The sequence below is a fragment of the Semicossyphus pulcher genome, unplaced genomic scaffold, assembly GCF_022749685.1.
Source record: "Semicossyphus pulcher isolate SPU_LCO1_2020_fin unplaced genomic scaffold, fSemPul1.0.p SCAF_18, whole genome shotgun sequence".
Taxonomy (NCBI): Eukaryota; Metazoa; Chordata; class Actinopteri; order Labriformes; family Labridae; genus Semicossyphus; species Semicossyphus pulcher.
In genome coordinates, this window is record NW_027211691.1 from 13,726,269 (window position 1) to 13,744,134 (window position 17,866).

The following is a 17,866-nucleotide window of genomic DNA, read 5'->3' on the forward strand; positions in this document are numbered from 1 at the left end:
GTAAATACCAAGTTTAACTCAAAATGAGGGGCATTTCATTAGACTCTGACAGTAGTGCATTAAAGAGCTAACGCTAAAATATATTTTAAATCTTTCTGTGAGTAAAAATGTTAAAACCTAATCTATTCTTTGTCAGAATTTTGCAAAAATAAAAAAATCTTTGGGTATCAGCCTGTAAACATTAGCAGCCATGAAACTGTTAAATGTCTCAAGGCACTACAGGGCCATGTTGATGTTGCTTCAGTATCATGCCCAGTTATGTGAAAGAACAGAGGTAGAGACGTGTGCTTCTCGAGCTTCACAGAAATCTAACCTTCATGTTGTAAGCCAAACCTCCCTCCTACCACCAACCCAGCACCAGTCCCTCAGTGTTGCAGCATCTCTGTCAGGTAGTAATCAAAAGGTGGGGAATGCATCTCAGATTATTATCTTCTCTAACCTCACTGACTGTGTTTTCATGCAAAGAGAAATAACATCTTTCTTGCTTTTCTGAATTATTAACAATTAAGAATCCCAGTTTTTATGAATAAACCCCAAACAGTTTTCTAACTAACCGGGTTCAGGTCTAAATTCTCAGTGTATGTGAACTCAGCCAGTGACTCTGATTGCGCCCAAATAATCTGAATCCTGTTTTACTAAAGACTTCCTCCCTGTTTTTTGATGGACTTCCTGTCAGTAGGTTTTTAATTGTGCACTCCTCCAGTGCCTCCAGTGCCTTCAGCTCAGCCTCCACCTGAGCTGGCAGATCAGCTCCAACTTGCTGAGTGAAGTAAGCTCTCAACTCCTTTGTCTCCTTCTGCCAGAAAGGCGCAGGCACGTCAGACAGAGCACCCATATCAACATTGCTGCTGAGACCTGTAGTGTCGATGGCGCCATCTTCTGGCAGCCAGCCAATAATGCTCTTCTTGGCTGCCTCGTCCTCCCTCTCCCGGCTGCAGCGCTTGAAGATCCACTCCAGTACGCGGGCGTTTTCGCCAAAGCCGGGCCAGAGGAAGGAGCCGGTGGAAGGGTCCTTTCTGAACCAGTTGACGTGGAAGATCTTGGGCAGATGAGTGGGGGCCTTTCGGCTCTCCATGCTCAGCCAGTGAGCGAGGTAGTCGCCAAAGTTGTAACCGAAGAACGGGCGCATGGCAAAGGGGTCATGCATGATCACCTTTCCTGAAGGAAATATGAAACACTTTAGATGTAGTAATAGTCACTTCCTTACCACCCCATTATCATAAAAATGTCTTAAACAGGGAAATTCAGTCATGTTTGATGTATAACAAGTGATGACAAAAGATAGTCACAAAAAAAATTGACCATGAATGCTACAACAATCAAGTCTCTGTTTTCAGATCTGTAAATCAGCACTAATATATGTAAAGGATTTAGACTACAGGAAAATAATGTGTGTGAGGTTGTACCTTGATGCTCAGCAGCTGCTGTGGCTTCCGACCTCATTGCTGCTCCAACAAAGACTCCATGCTGCCAGTTTAAGGACTCGTAAACCAGAGGGACTCCTGAAACATAAGCATGCTATCATTTTCTTGCACACTTAGTTTTGTGTTGTAAGTGTTGACACCCCATGTCAATATGTAATAAAGATTGTAGGTGTAATGACTCAAACATATATGTTAAAAGGGACATATTTTAGCTATGCCATCAATATTCTATTATTCTAATTAAATCATATTGGATAAGTTTGTTTAATTTTTAAAAGTATATACATATTTTAATTTAATTATTCTTCAGAGCGTCTCCGTCTTTCTGAAACGAACAAGTCGTTTTGCCATTGAAAGGTTTGACCATGACAGTATTTGGAGTGACAGCACAGCCCCTCCCCAACGTGTGCGATCCCACGTGAGGAAGCGGCCGCACTGCACAGTCACTCCGAAGTTGTAGAAAACATGGCTGCTCTAGGATCGGTTATTCGGCCTTATATGTACGAGCCCGAATTGGCAGGAGGTATCGGAAGTTGAAATCTTGACAACAACTTAACAAGCTAGTGAAGAAGGCAGCCTGAGGTGAATGATGATTGGTCGATTTCAGTGAAAGCAAGGTTCTACGTAGAAACCTGCAGCTGTTATGAACGGCCTATTTCAGAGGCTACCTTTATAAAAACTATTCTGGAAAAACACGGAATTATGGAGTTTTTACTTTTTCACAGTGAACAATAAACACCCAAAAATGTGAAACCCATACAAAATGTGTGAATATCCATTGAAATGAAACGGCCCCTTCAAAGATAAGATAGTACTTTATTGATCCCCAGAGGGGAAATTCAATAGAAGTCAGCACAAACACCGTTGTCACAACTGAACAAGGACTCGAACCCAAATGCATGACTCAGGAGGCAAAAGTAGAAAATAAACAAATCTTTAATTATTAAAGTGCAACAGAAAATCACTCACAAGGAGGAAAAAGGTCACTATTAAAGAACAACAGAAAATCACTCACAAGGAGGAAAACCTACTGACAAAACCAAGGGCTTGACAAAGTATCAAAATAAAAGTACAAAACCTGACAAGACGGGCATGGAGCAAATGCTGACAATTCCTGAAGTGATGACGGCACGGAGCTGGTTTACTGGCACACGAGACAAGGGAGCACAAAGACTAAATAAACTTAGGAGGTGAGGCTAATCAGACACAGGTGAGACAATCAAGGGAGCAGGTGAAAACAATAAGGGCAGGGCACATAATCCAACAGGCGGGAAAACACACAAAGGCAGGAAGTAAAACAAGACAAAACATACATAGGGCTACAAAATAAAACAGGAAACACTAAAAACCAAACTCAGGACTGTGATAGTAGAACTCATGCAGAAAATCTCTAGACAATAAAACACAAATGAATTACATAACTAAACAAGACTAAATCAAGACAAGAACACAATATATTAAATACAAAATTGAACAATGAAAACTCATGACAGGGAGACAAAGTGACATGGTTAAACAAGAAATAATAATTGAACACCCAAAATACAAGAAAACCGGAACTAAACTAGAAACTCATGACAACCGTTATGTGAGGAAGGCCGTATACAGTATACTTTGTATTTGATCCTCTGTTATTCAATTTATATCAGTGGCTTTACTCTGAGATCTGTTTTGTGCACACTATTTCATGGCTCAGTTTCAGTCTGAATTAAACATACAATAGTGGAAGGAAATGGCAGTCATGACTGTAATATCGCTTAAACTTTATAGAAACTACTTGCAAAATATCTTTCCTCCGTTCCTCTATTAAAAAATGTTTTGCCTTTTCGTTTCCCTAATTAATTGTTTATAATATATCTTGCCTTTATCTGTCTCAGACATGATATTTGTAGACTTCCTTTTCTGGTTGCTTTATAACAAGGTAACTTCACCTTTTTAATCTTCCTTCCCTCTTTGCCAGTCACACCACTGATGACTAAAAACTACATGTTTAAAATGTGAAATCATGTGAAAATGCTTTTATCAACACTTATGGAATGAGATGAGCACCAACCTTCTGGCCTTCTGCCACCGAAAATAATGGCATCGATGGGGACGCCCTCCTCACTCTCCCAATGGGGGTCAATGATAGGACACTGAGCCGCTGGAGCACAGAAGCGGGAATTGGGGTGGGCACACGGAGTCGAGTTTCCTTTTAACAGATGTTACGGCCTCTCAAACTAAGTATAAGACAAAACAAAGGCTCACAATGAGGACCGCAACATATTTAAAAAGGACGCCACACAACAGAAGAATGTTTGAAAACCCACAGGGTTTTAATTTGTTTATTGAATAAAGAATCAGAAAATCATCACTACAATAATAAGTGATAAGGGGAAAAAAAGGAGCTGGAGACCCCGGCCAAAATGAACAAAAGTGGGCAAGTACTGGGCCAGCCACGCAATGGACCGTCGCTCCCAGCACCTCCCCCTAAACTACCTAAACTGGGAAAATCATCATAAAACAAAAGACGAAATAACTAGACTACCGGAAATCTCCAGCCCAAACTAAAACAACAAAACCCCAACAATATAAATACATGTTGAGGGGAAAAGGACCTGTGGAAAAGAATACAACCAAAGATAGGAGGAACAAAAGAAAAACCCTCCTCACCACGAGGTTGCTGTCTGTGTGTGTGTGTCTGCCCTCCTCACTCTGCTCTCCCTGCACCTCTATATCTCCTCCCCCTCCCTGAGCGCTCATTGCACTCAGGTGCGCAGCAGGCAGAAGGAGGATGGAGAATCAGAGACACAGGGAGAGAACTGGCCACACGTAACACCCCCACCCTAAGATGATAAATGTGGACACAGTAGACATTTTCATTAAGCGCGCGACAACGTGTCGGCCAGGACATTATCTCGGCCCTTAATATGCCTGACCTCCACATTGAAGGACTGCAAGAAAAGAGCCCAGCGCATTAATCGAGTATTTGTGTTTCGCATCTGATTTATGAACACGAGTGGATTATGGTCAGTGTATATGATAGTTGGCGTACTGGCAGAACCGACATAAACCTCAAAATGCTTCAGTGACAATACGAGAGCAAGCGCCTCTTTTCCAATGGTAGAGTACATGCGTTGGTGCCGATTAAATTTTCTGGAGAAATACGAAACTGGATGCTCTACTCCATCATTCCCCTCCTGAAGGAGCACAGCACCCGCCCCCGCATCACTCGCATCAACAGCAAGTTTGAACGGACGATCGAACGCAGGCGCAGCAAGGACAGGAGCGTGAGTCATCAAAGCCTTAACACATTCAAAAGCGCGCTGACAATTGTCTGACCACTGAAACCGAACCTTAGGGCTCAACAGGTCAGTGAGCGGAGCCGCAACAGCAGAAAAGTTTTTACAGAAGCTTCTGTAATATCCTGCCATCCCCAAAAAAACGGCGTAGCTCACGCCGAGAAGTCGGAGCAGGGAAGGACAGGATAGCTTCCACCTTTGAAGTTACCGGCTTGACATGCCCCCGGCCCACAACTTTACCCAAGTATGTCACCGTAGCTTGTCCAAATTCGCACTTCGCCAGATTCAGTGTGAGATTAGCATCACGCAGCCGGCCGAACACTATATGAAGCTGCCGAATATGCTCGTCCCACAAAGTGGAGTACACAACTATATCATCAAGATACGCTTCACAACCTGAAATACCGGACAACACGGTATTAACTAAACGCTGAAACGTAGCAGGAGCATTACGCACGCCAAACGGCATAACAGAATATTGCAGGAAAGCATCAGGGGTCACAAACACAGAGATCTCCTTCGCCCGAGGAGTCAAGGGCACCTGCCAATACCCTTTTAACAGGTCAAGTTTTGTTACATAATTGGCACTGCCGACATGATCAACGCAGTCCTCAACCCGGGGAAGAGGAAAACAGTCTGCTTTAGTAACCCCATTCACTTTACGAAAATCCGTGCAAAACCGATCAGAGCCATCAGATTTGCCAGCTAGAAGACACGGTGAACTCCAAGAACTCGAGCTGGGCTCTGCAATGCCATTTTCAAGCATGTAATCAACTTGCTTCTGCAGACGTAGACGCTTATCTGGATTTACTCATGCTGCTTTATCGGAGGAGAATCCCCCACATCAATATCGTGTTGCAGCACATGAGTCTGAGTTGGAACATCTGAAAATAATGAAACGTGACTTTTTATTAAACTGACCACATCCTCACGCTGTAACTCAGTTAAATGCAGAAAACACTCATCAAGTTTAGACAACATTTCCGAATTATTTAACCGTCCTTGAACGACACCACAGGACGGACCAGAAACATCCTCATCCGGAATGTCTGAAGCAGTCGGTGTCTCAGCGGGATCAGCACTGGACAGCAACGCTTCTACCTGAGCCTCGTCAATAAGTTCAGCACTGGACAGCGCCAAAACTGTTTTGCCCTCCTCAGTCACAGAAGACAAAGGGGCAGAGTCTCTGTCCAGGTACGGCTTCAACATATTTATATGGCACAATCTGCTTTGCCGTCTCCGCTCCGGAGTGGAAACTATGTAGTCTCGGTCACTCACTTTTTTCTGTACTACGTAAGGGCCCCTGTAACGGGCCTGCAGCGCAGAACCAGGAATGGGCAACAACACCAACACTTTATCACCAGGACTGAAACTTCTACTTTTAGCGTCTTTATCAAACCATGTTTTCATTTTTGTTTGGGCAGCAGACATGTTTTGCTTTGCCAATTCACACGCGCGATGAAGTTTGAAACGAAAATTACTAACGTAGTCAAACAAATTCTGCGGTTTGCTATCACTCAGCCATTTCTCCTGCAAGAGCTTGAGAGGGCCTCGCACAGTGTGCGCAAAGAGCAACTCTGCCGGACTAAAGCCCAGGGACTCCTGAACCACCTCACGAGCAGCAAAGAGGAGGAGATGGACACCCTCGTCCCAGTCTTTGTTAACCTCCAGGCAATAAGTGCATAGCATAGATTTTAGAGTCTGGTGGAAACGTTCAATAGCTCCCTGGCTCTCTGGATGATATGCACTTGAAAGCAGTGAGTAATGTCAAGTTGTTTCATAACTTAAAACATAACATGAAATTGGATCCCTGATCAGTTTGTATTACTTTAAGTAACCCAAACAAAGAGAAAAATGTTATCAGTGCCTTTGCAACAGTAGGGGCCGTGACTTTGCGCATGGGAATGGCTTCAGGAAACCGAGTTGCAGAACACATAACGGTCAAAAGAAACTTATTACCAGCTTTTGTGCGTGGAAAGGGACCAACACAGTCTACAAGAACGCGCTCAAACGGCTCACCCACAACTGGAATCGGATAAAGAGGATATGAAGGAATACTCTGATTCGGTTTACCCGAAACTTGGCAGAAATGACATGTTTTGCAATACTGCCGCACATCCCGTTTCAGTCCTGGCCAGAAAAAACACCGCAAGATTCGGTCATAGGTTTTATTAACCCCTAAATGGCCAGCAAGCGGATTGTCGTGAGCCAATTTGAGGACCTCATGTCTATACGTTTGCGGACTTACAATTTGTGTCACAACACTCCAATCATCCTGTGTGGACACATGCGATGGTGTCCATTTACGGACGAGCACATCGTCTTTCAAAAAATAACGTGTGGACATTTTCTCAACTTCATCCCCTGGAACAACAGCATCAAAAGAAGAAGTTAGTGACGAATCACGTTTCTGTTCAACGATAAGCAGCTCCCGTGACATACACACTTTAGAGCTAAGTTTCTCATCGGAAATGGATGAAATGGAAGTGACAACGGATGGAGAAGACGGAGCAGGAGGTGAAACAACTGGCAAAGAAGCTAAACATTCAGTGTCATCCTTCATGAAACTATCCCCTAATTCTACCTCGCCTACTTCATCAGTTGGATCCTGCTTCTGTCTTTTTGACATTGCGCGTGTAACAGCGCAAACAGTAAACACCTCCGGAAAACTCTGCTCCAAATCATAGAGATGTTCAGAAAGAGGAACAGCAGTTACTTCAGGATTTAATAAAACTTTACCCCCAGCCAAATCGTTACCCAGGATGAGAGATACACCATCTATGGGAAACTGTGGACTTACTCCTATCACTACAATAGTTATTTTACAATCGATGAACATCCAAATATAAATATCATAGATAATATTTAGTCTGATCTTTAGGTCACTAAATGAAACACATTGTTTTGGCAAACCTGTAGATGGCACTGAAAACTCAGTGGGTGTTACTTTTATTCCTTATGTTAGATTGATGTATTCACAGTCTGTTGTGAAGGGGATTAGCGTGACTAATTCTTCAAGTTTAACATAAAGCTAACCTGCTCTGAAATCACATCAGTAAAACTACTGTTTAGTGCCTGCCTGTCAGTCTATAGGCTATATTGTTTTTATATAGCCTGGAATGCCAGGTTGATGTTACCTTTCTTCCAGGTTTTGCCGTGCCAGTCTGTGAGGGTGACCCCAGCTGCAGGGAGGTCAAGGCCCTCCCACCACACTCCTCCATCGCTGGTCTCGCCAACATTTGTGAACACAGTGTTTTTGGCAATGGTGGCCATGGCGTAGGGGTTGGTCTTGTCTGAGGTGCCGGGAGCCACGCCAAAAAAGCCGTTCTCTGGGTTGATGGCTCTCAGTTTACCTGCAGAGACGGAATCATCATACAAACAAATTAGGATTTGCTAAGATACCGATGGATGAAAAAAGTATTCCATGTGTGTGAACCTTCTCCTCCTCCCTCTCACCTTGGCTGTCAAATTTCATCCATGCAATGTCATTGCCTACACACTCAACCTTCCAGCCTGGCAGAGCTGGTTTCATCATGGCTAAGTTGGTTTTACCACAGGCGCTAGGGAAGGCCGCTGCTACGTAACGCTTCACTCCCTGAGGGTTAGTGATACCCAGGATCTAAAGAGAAGGAGTGGGCAATAAAAATGTTTATTAATCATTCTATAATTTTTACTCAACCTTTTGACCAACACTAATAAAAGAAGGACCACTACAATAGTCTACACTAGATACACGAAACATTTACCTTAAGTTTTAAGAGCACAAAATAAACATCTTGCAAGTTTTACCATCAAGAATTATGTCAAGCATTCAGGACATCATCACACACTCACCAGCATGTGTTCAGCCAGCCAACCCTCATCCTTGGCGATGCGGGAGGCGATGCGGAGGGCAAAGCACTTCTTCCCCAGGAGAGAGTTTCCTCCATAGCCACTGCCGAAGGACATGATCTGCCTCATGTCCGGCAGGTGAGATATCAGCACTTTCTCTGGGTTACAGGGCCAAGAGTTTACCAACGGTGCTAGAGAGGACACAGACAGAGTATAATGAGAGGGATAGTTAGAGTTGGTGAAATGGAATAGGGATGATGACGCAAATAATGTAGAAGACGAGTTAAGAACCAGAGATGACAGAAAGGAGATGGGGTTGGATGATAAAGAGATGTATAATGTATAACCAGAGTAGGGCCAGAGAGAGAGAGAGAGAGAGAGAGAGGGAACATGTTAGCTTTTTGGACATTACAAAGCAGTCAGACAACTTGTGTCAGGCTCTTGGATTTTGTACCTTTAAGTGGTAAAGGTCGTCCCAAAGAATGCTGACAGCGGACAAACTCTGTTCCTTCAGCCAGTTTATTCAGGACAGGAGTGCCCATGCGCGTCATGATCCCCATACTGGCAACAACATATGGCGAGTCAGTCACCTTGAAGGAAAACAAAATGTTTATTTTAGGGCTGTCAAGGTTACATTCCCTTTAACGCCACTAATTATTTTAACGCACACGCGTTCTATTATTCTGACCCTCCGCCCGCCCCGTAGTTTGAGAAATCAGGAACCGATGCAGCTGCAATGTTGTGGATAGCATGCAGAAACAAACGTGAGCAGAAATGGATAAAGAAAAGGGTCTTTTAAATGACAAATTCAGCCTCAAAGCCCTGCTAGATGGTTCTCTGGACAAGACCGTTTTTACTGTCGATTTGAACCGAGTTACCACCGGCAGTGTTTCTGCTATTTTGCCAGTTGTTCGCCCGCTCTCCTTGTTGAGGAAGCGCACTGAAACAGTGACATGAGTCACAGGACATCAGGACGCTCTCTGTCCGCACACAATCATATGCAGTTCTGCGCAATGTAAACATTCCTACCGTGTATCACCGTATGTCCCTATTGTAAATGCATTGATTGGCACTGTTAATAAAGCTTATAAAAAGGTGCAGATGTCATTCGGTAACGATCGATGGATCGTTTTGATCGCTAAGTCATTAATAATGTCCCTCGTGCACACGCGGCTCACGTGCTGTGAGAACTGAATTGGGAGAGAAAATATTTAACTTTTGTGACTTAATTAAACAGACTGCTGATGAAGACAGTCAACAAAGCAGACAGAGAGACAGACAGAAAGAGGGGGCGGGGCCAGAAGCTGTGCAGAAAGCAGAGGTGCAGGTGTGTTGGGGGGACTGAAGCAAAGCAAAGTGATCAGAGTATTTGTCATTGTTTTCGAATGTTGCAATAATAATATGATGGATACAACATCACCTGTTCTGCCAAATATCCTGTGAATGAAGGAAAAGATCCGAAGACAGCAGAGGAGACAAAGACTCTCAGTGTTTCATGTGAGACAACCAGAGTTTGTTATTGGATCCTGTCAGCACATGATGATTTATGCAATGTCAGCTGTTTTTAATGAATAAAGTTAATCTCTCTTTTTCCTCAGATGCTCCTAAAAACACCTCAGTGTCCATCAGTCCATCAGGTTTGGTGTCAGCAGGTGAGCAGGTGATCCTGACCTGCTCCAGCAGAGCAAAGCCCGTCAGTCACTTCATCTGGTTCAAGATCAGCAAAGATGGACCCATGAACGTATCTGAAGGAGAGTTTTACAGCTTCCCTGTGACTGATGGAGGAGTTTATTACTGTGTGGCCCTGAATGATCTCGGTAATCAGACGTCATCATGGATTAATTTAAATGATGCAGGTAAATGTAGAACTGTAGTGAATCTGCTTTATCCAACACGCTCTCTTTTCTCTTCTGTTTGCTTATTTAACCCTATAAAGCAACTTTTACAAAGTTCTTGCACCATTATGTGATACAATAAATGTAATTAACAAGTTTACACTTTTAGTTAAAGGTGGAATTAAAGTTACGGATTTTACAGAGACATAACACCTTCCATTTAGCAGCAGGTGACCGTGCTGTCTTGTTACAGGTGATCCAGAGTTTGGGGTTGTTGTCTACGTCACAATGAAGATCCTGGGAATTGTAATGCTCTGCAGTACAATCATCATCTTTGAGTAGTGAGACAAACTTTCCGACAATATGTTCATGACTTATTGGTCTCTGTACAATGTTCTTAAAACACTGAAAGTAAACTTTTATTCTTGTTTATTAATTCCATCTTCTTTCTTTCAGTTGGTTTAGATCAAGATGCTGCAACAAACCAGAGGAGGTGAGCTACTAGCTGAGGACAGGTTCATCATTCTTTCAACAATAAAGGAATAAAGCTTTTATTTTGAAAGAGCAACGTTTTCTGAGTATGTGTCATTAACACTGAATAATCATACAGAAGAATTCCTTCAGAAACAACAATGTTTAGATATCCATGTCTCCATTACATCAGTGACAGGAGAATGCAATGGAGCCAAATGTCATTAAGGAGAAGTGATCTTACTTTATATTGACTGATTGGTTCACAGAGACAAACTCTCAGTGCTGCTGGTATTTCTCTTTCAGCTGCAAGTCACAGCCGAGCGCTGACACCACTCCCTCTGTGTTGTGTTATTTTCACAGGAAGCAGTAGAAGCAGACTATGTGAACAGAGTGATTGAGATTCAAGCATCATGAAGGAGAAGAGGACGACATCATGTTCACCATGAATAGAATACTTCTCTATTTCTCGTCCTCTAATTCTGAATTATGAAATGGTATTACTCTGCAGCAGATTGGTGACATGAACAAAAGATGGAATGTAAATAGGACAGATGTTTTTATTCTTTAGCAGATAACTCAAATATAATATACTGCAGCTTCATCTTTACACTGTGTAGGTCTGTGCTGATTTGTGTTCTTGTTATTGTAATTCTCTTTATTTGCCTTCATGCTGTTTTCTTTGGATTCAAAATATCTAATTTCAGAAGAGAAATTAGGATGATTGAAATGAGACATTTGAGATGATGGAGGAGCAGAAAGTGTGAAAACGTTTTATTGATACATCAAAACAAACCTTTTTTTAGGGTTTTTACAAAGTTTGTTTTCCATTATATAATAAAGAAAAAGTCATTGTTCACACAATTTGCTATTTGTCTTTTTATTTGCTCCTCTCATGGAGTTAATGAATAACTCATCAGTCACTATCATTTCATCATATGAAAAGCTTGTGAGTCGGCAGGACGAGGAAAGCAGTCTGCAAAATGTTTCGTAAGTTCCCCTTGAATGCATTTGGTTGTATTTTTTGTGGTAAATAATCATGAGGATTAATATAATCCAGCTGTTGAATAATCTCTACTTTTATTGACAGGTGCACATATTACAAACATTATAACACAGTCAGCAGTTTGCTGAAAGTCCTTTAAGAGAACTTCTCATTCATTGTGAGACACATCAACTGTAAAAGCTGCAGCATGCAGTCGACTCGTCTGGTTTCCATCAGTACTTGACGTTCTCATGCTGAAGATGCTGCTGTAAGTGCAATGAAACATCAGCGTGAAAAGCTTCAGGTTTCTCACTGTGTGGTTAATGAACCAAAATGAGTCAAAGAGAAGTGGTGGAAAGTAACCTGATGAAGAGTGCTGAGAAAATACTGAGAACTTTAAGTACAAAGAGGAAGTTGTTCATTTATTCAAAATATATTGTATATGTACTGACAAGATAAGGCCTGTGGCTCACACTAAATATATGACTATATGAGTGTGTGCTACAAACTAAATATTTATATTACTGAACAATGAAAATAAACTACCAGTTACTCATCTGGTAGAGCACGTACCATTTAAAGCTGAGTCTTTATCACAGCGGACCGAGTTCAATTCTAACCTTGTCCCTTTGCTGTCCGTCATTCTCTCTCTATCCCCCCTTAACTGTCCATCTTTAACTGTCTCTACCCATCCATCCATCCATCCATCCATCCATACATTATCTACTCTGCTTATTCTATTCAGGGTGGCAGGGGGCCGGAGCCTATCCCAGCTGTCATTGGCCGAGAGGTGGGGTTACACCCTTGGCTGATCGCCAATCCATCACAGGGCTGACACATATTGACAGCAGCTTTTCACACTCACACCTACGCCTACGGGCAATTTAGAGTCACTAATGAACCTGACGAGCATGTCTTTGGACTGTGGGAGGAAGCCAGAGTACCTGGAGGGATCCCAGGCATGCACAGGAACATGCAAACTCCACGCAGAAAGGTCCACTTTGTCCGAACTGGGGTTTATACTAGGAACCTTCTAGCTGTCAGGCAACAGTGCTAACCACTGCACCATCGTGCAGCCTCTGTCAACTTCCTCGTTCACAGGGTGAGAGCAGGAAGGATGAAGACTCCTTTTAGTTCTGCAGCTTAGCAGGGAGGTTACTGGTCTGCTGCAGTTCTGCTGAAGGTCACACATTTTAAAACATTGTTTTTCTTCTTTAGCGTCTCGCAGCTTGTTTGGTAAGATCAAATGTTACTGCTTTTTATGTTTGAGCTTTTTATTTAGCTGCTTTTTAGAAACACTATACAAAAAAACATATTTCATTTCTTCAAAAGGAAAAATGCTTTGTTTAACAGATGCTTTGATTAAGACATTGAATAGTAACTTATTATCAAATCCAGGTGATGGGTGTCCTTGCAGTCCTGTGTGTGAACATGTTGACAGCCAACATGTTACAGAGTGTCTTCTCTCTTTCAGGTGAGCTGTTTGTTCTCTCACTTTTATTTAAAGATGTTTAATGTTCACAGTTTGAACTTTATGTAGAAACAAGCAGGAAAAGAAGAGCAGACAGAGTTACTTTCAACTGTTTATGTTCTGACTGCAAAGTGAAGTGTTTTACACTGATGTGTTAACAGCACAGTGAAAAAGACCAGCATGCAACACATTACCTCTTAGTTTATCATCAACATTTTCTTTGTGCAGATTTTGCTCTACATTATAATAATCATGAGTCTGGTTTTACAGATGCTACGGCTGATTGTCGGACTAAATGGTCACATTTCTTTGTTACGACACCGAAGAAGATGGACGCACTGAGTGGATCTTGTTTGCAGATCCCATGTAGCTTTAGGGCTGAACCAGAAACAGGCTTCATCAGCACAAGAGAAACATTTGGAGTGTGGATTAAAAGTGACAGCAATCTAAACAATGCGATTTATAACAGCAGTGGGACAGTTAACACCTATCCAATGAAGATCACTGGAAACCTGAAAGAGAAAAACTGCACCACTCTGTTTTACAACTTAACCACAACATATACAGAAAAATACTACTTCAGAATAATAAACTCGCCATTCATAGCAACAGCTGTTTGTGATCCTCTTCACATAACAATTGAAGGTAAGAGAGATTTGTTTTTATCAGTCACTTTATAATGTTGTTGTTTGTTATAAACAGTGAAATCAGTTTCTTTGGTCCGAATAGAAAACTTTTTATTGTTATTTTACTTTGTCATCAGTTTATATTAAACTGAGTCTGTTGTTACAGTTTGACATTAAAATGGTCAAATGTAAGAATACTGAAAAGCAGAACAAACTGTTATTTATACTTTGTTCGCTTTCAAGACAGAAGTCTCGCCGTCTGTGACAGCTGCAGAAAAAAAGTGAGTAAATTTAAATGTATGCCTCAGTGTAAAACTTGTGTCTAATTTAAACCACAGATTCTCCTCGGAGCCCCAGCATAGAGATCTCAGGTGATCTGAAGGAGAAGGAGTCTGTCAATATAACCTGCTCAGCTTTCACTCCCTGTCCACACTCCCCTCCTAAACTCACCTGGAATCTCCAACAACACTCTCACAACAACATGGAGGAAAACACAGATGGAAACTTTACAACTAAAATCCAGGAGACCATCACTCTGTCAGACAAACATGATGGATACAACATCACCTGTTCTGCCAAATATCCTGTGAATGAAGGAAAAGATCCGAAGACAGCAGAGGAGACAAAGACTCTCAGTGTTTCATGTGAGGCAACCAGAGTTTGTTATTGGATCCTGTCAGCACATGATGATTTATGCAATGTCAGCTGTTTTTAATGAATAAAGTTAATCTCACTTTTTCCTCAGATGCTCCTAAAAACACCTCAGTGTCCATCAGTCCATCAGGTTTGGTGTCAGCAGGTGAGCAGGTGAACCTGACCTGCTCCAGCAGAGCAAAGCCTCCTGTCAGTCACTTCATCTGGTTCAAGATCAGCAAAGATGGACCCATGAACGTATCTGAAGGAGAGTTTTACAGCTTCACTGTGACTGATGGAGGAGTTTATTACTGTGTGGCCATGAATGATCTCGGTAATCAGACGTCATCATGGATTAATTTAAATGATGCAGGTAAATGTAGAACTGTAGTGAATCTCCTGTTTTGAGGCAATCTCGTCCTTTTCCTTGTTTCTGCTGCTGTGAAGCTTTGCTTGTTCATTGTGTTCATCTTTTGACTATAATGTCATTTTTACAGCATTTGTATGAAACGGTTTTATAGAAATAATGGCAACATTTTTTACGTTTTTTAGTCACTTGGTTTCTTGTACTGTTTTATTAAGGAACAGAGAACTCTCTACTCTGGGGTTCAGCTCTTGGAGGGATTGTTGTCATCATACTCATCATACTCATCTTCCTCACGGTCTCTATCTGGTAAGTTTTGCAAAACTACGTTCCTAAGGAAATGAGTATGAGTATGCAATCTTCTGTTTCTACAGCAACAGAATCTCCACCTTTACATCTTTGTTCTGTTAGCATGACTCAAGTTTGACAAAGCTTCTTTGTTATTGTCAGTATAACCTACCTATCTTCTACAACTAGCTTCTAACCTAGATTTGGCGTGATTAATTATTAATTATTATTTTGCAGTATTTTTTTTTAAATTATTTCTTTGTTTGTTTTGTTTTGGCGGTCTAATAAACTTGAAACCAATGACTGTATGTAAAGATGGTCGACACGTCTCCATCTGCTCTCATTGTACAAAATTGAAGCCAAAATACCCCGAGATGGGCACTGCCATCTAGTGCTGGTGTTGTTTTTTGGAGCCAGAGAATGCACAGTAAGGATCTCAGGGTGGAGCTGCTGTTCCTCCTCTACTCTGCTAATCTGGAACAGATCAGTTGCAGGAGCCGTATGTGATATTGATCGTGTATTTTGATTTTATAGTTTCACTCATGTCCCATCTGTTAACATGGAGGAGGCAGGCTTTATGACCTATACTGCAGCCATTAAGCAGGGGTCGCTGGAAATATTTTGGCTTTCCTTTTAGGAGCTAACATGTCGTCCATCTTTTTAAACAGTCTATACCTGAAACTGTATACTTATTATGACCTCTCTAATGTCCTCCAGGTGGTTTAAGTCCAAACATCAAACTCCTCAACAGACTGAGGTGAGAATAAGCTGAACTGTGTGTTGTAAGGAGATTTTATAGTATATCTGTCAACAGTGACTCTGGCCTGATATGTAAAGCATCAGTCTTTAGACTCAGCAATATTTAAGAAGTTAGCGGTTAGTGGTGGGTTAAATATTAGGAAACACAACCAATGTGACAAAACAGCCTGTAAGCATCACTCTAACACAACTATCAAACAAACACAATTTTTTTGTCGTTTCAGTTTTGATTCAGAAAGTGTCTAAAGATAAAGCAGATTTGATTTAATCAGAAAGTTATAGATAAATGCAGCTTAAGTTTGGTTTTGACTTGAGGAAGCTGTTTCTTTATTGTCAAAGGGATCTCGATATATTCTTAAAGCATATAGAAAGATATTTTGGCCAGACTTTAACATGATTTATAAACAAAGAGCAAAACTTTAAATTCTATTCTGTAGCTAACTGGAGGCAGTGTTAAGATTTATGCAAAGGAGGAATGTGCAGCAGCAGTTAGAAAGTCAAACTTAGCCTAGTTATAGTCTACCATAACTTTACTTGTTTATATGGTCTAAATAATACATAAAAATAATGCTCTAAACTAACAATTTCTTAAATGGATATAAGTTGTTATAAAATATTTACATCAAGTGACTGCCAGGTGTAACCAACAGTCAAAGATTATACTAGCTGTTCAGAGTAAAGAGTAACGTTAGTAACTTGGAAGGAACAGCTAGCTGGCGCATTGGATTAAAATGTTATTTGAGTACTTGGGAGTCCTAAATAACATTTAACAAAGATAACACATCAAGTTAAAAAAGGTTATACCGTCAACTTTGTCCTAACTGAATATCCAAATGTCAGATATGTTAGCATAGCATTAGTTCATTTTCTAGTGTGAAGTTAGAATTAAAACTAGTGTGTAAGAAGAAAACAAGTAGTCAGAGCAACCATGAGCATGAGCATGTAGAGGCTGAATAATAGAGGCCCAAGAATCAAACCCTGGGGGACTTCATTCAAATTAAATATCACTAATGGAAACAACAAGACTCCTGCATTCAAGATATGCCCTGAAAAGGTATTTGATTTATTTTTCAGAGTCAAAGAGATGGCGTGCTGGCTCTTCAACAGTCAGCCAGCATAACAGAGGACAACATCCACTACGGAGAGATCAACTTTTCTGCACGTAAACCTCAACCCGTCTCTGTCTCAGTGCAGGACAGTGGACAGCAGCAGGATACGCTGTATGCAGAGGTCAAAGTGTCTGAGGCAACAAACAGCTTAAGACAGACTGCTGACAGCCCAGAGGACCTCTATGCTCAAGTGAAGAAAAAATGAGTATTGTTTTAACACCACATTTAGTTTAGTTTCCTAATATGCAGTCAGTTTGCTTTGCTTACACAAGATGTTTTATGTTAGTTTATTACTAAAACAGGAAACTATACACTTTTAAAAACAATTCAAGGAAAAGGTATGCCTAAATGTTTATTTAGAAAATGCTATGACCAAAATAACATGGCTGAGTTTGTTTGATTAAAGACAGGAGACATTCAGCAATCACAATCTAGTATATAATTAATCACATTATCAGAGCTTGTATTTGTGTTCCAACCTTGTTGCTGTGTTTAGTAATCTGCATGTCACATATGTGCAAGAGAAAGTTGAATCGTCTGTAAGGGACTGTTGAGAATGAATTATAGTAAACTAGACTATCAATCATTTTAGTTTCAGTTTTGCAGTATTATCATGTGTAATAAGGCATTTTAGTCTCATTTACGTGCCTATTGTGTATTCACTTTCTTTCTTAATTTGTAAACCACATTTTCATTTGTATTTTAATTACTATAAAAATGAACATGAGACATAGTTTCTGTATTTGAAGATATTTATTCATTGCACAGTAATAAAAACCTTGGCTTCTA

The 17,866-nt window shown here is 41.1% G+C and overlaps 2 protein-coding genes across 2 annotated transcripts; one reads left to right on the forward strand and one right to left on the reverse strand.

The window, feature by feature from the left end:
* Positions 1-565: 565 nt before the first annotated feature.
* On the reverse strand, positions 566-9,087 carry LOC138596242 (phosphoenolpyruvate carboxykinase [GTP], mitochondrial-like). Its single transcript, XM_069667868.1, has 7 exons — positions 8,991-9,087; positions 8,540-8,727; positions 8,162-8,324; positions 7,843-8,058; positions 3,478-3,615; positions 1,407-1,502; positions 566-1,158 (listed from the first exon to the last, which is right to left on the reverse strand). The coding sequence occupies exons 1-7, from the start codon at positions 9,085-9,087 to the stop codon at positions 566-568; spliced, it is 1,491 nt and encodes a 496-aa protein (XP_069523969.1).
* LOC138596243 (B-cell receptor CD22-like) lies at positions 9,086-17,758 on the forward strand. The gene is made up of 8 exons (XM_069667869.1): positions 9,086-9,113; positions 10,135-10,353; positions 13,569-13,943; positions 14,263-14,568; positions 14,670-14,930; positions 15,140-15,230; positions 15,927-15,976; positions 17,053-17,758. The coding sequence occupies exons 1-8, from the start codon at positions 9,086-9,088 to the stop codon at positions 17,280-17,282; spliced, it is 1,560 nt and encodes a 519-aa protein (XP_069523970.1). The 3' UTR covers positions 17,283-17,758.
* Positions 17,759-17,866: the final 108 nt, after the last annotated feature.

Coding starts and splice junctions, on each gene's coding strand:
- LOC138596243 (XM_069667869.1), top strand. CDS start 9,086: ATGATCCCCATACTGGCAACAACATATG. Junction 14,569..14,669: donor AAAGACTCTCAGTGTTTCAT/GTGAGGCAACCA, acceptor CTTTTTCCTCAG/ATGCTCCTAAAAACACCTCA. Junction 15,977..17,052: donor ACAGACTGAGGTGAGAATAA/GCTGAACTGTGT, acceptor AGAGTCAAAGAG/ATGGCGTGCTGGCTCTTCAA.
- LOC138596242 (XM_069667868.1), bottom strand. CDS start 9,087: ATGACGCGCATGGGCACTCCTGTCCTGAATAAACTGGCTGAAGGAACA. Junction 8,728..8,990: donor ACGACCTTTACCACTTAAAG/GTACAAAATCCA, acceptor TGTCCTCTCTAG/CACCGTTGGTAAACTCTTGG. Junction 8,059..8,161: donor GATGAAATTTGACAGCCAAG/GTGAGAGGGAGG, acceptor CCGTCTCTGCAG/GTAAACTGAGAGCCATCAAC.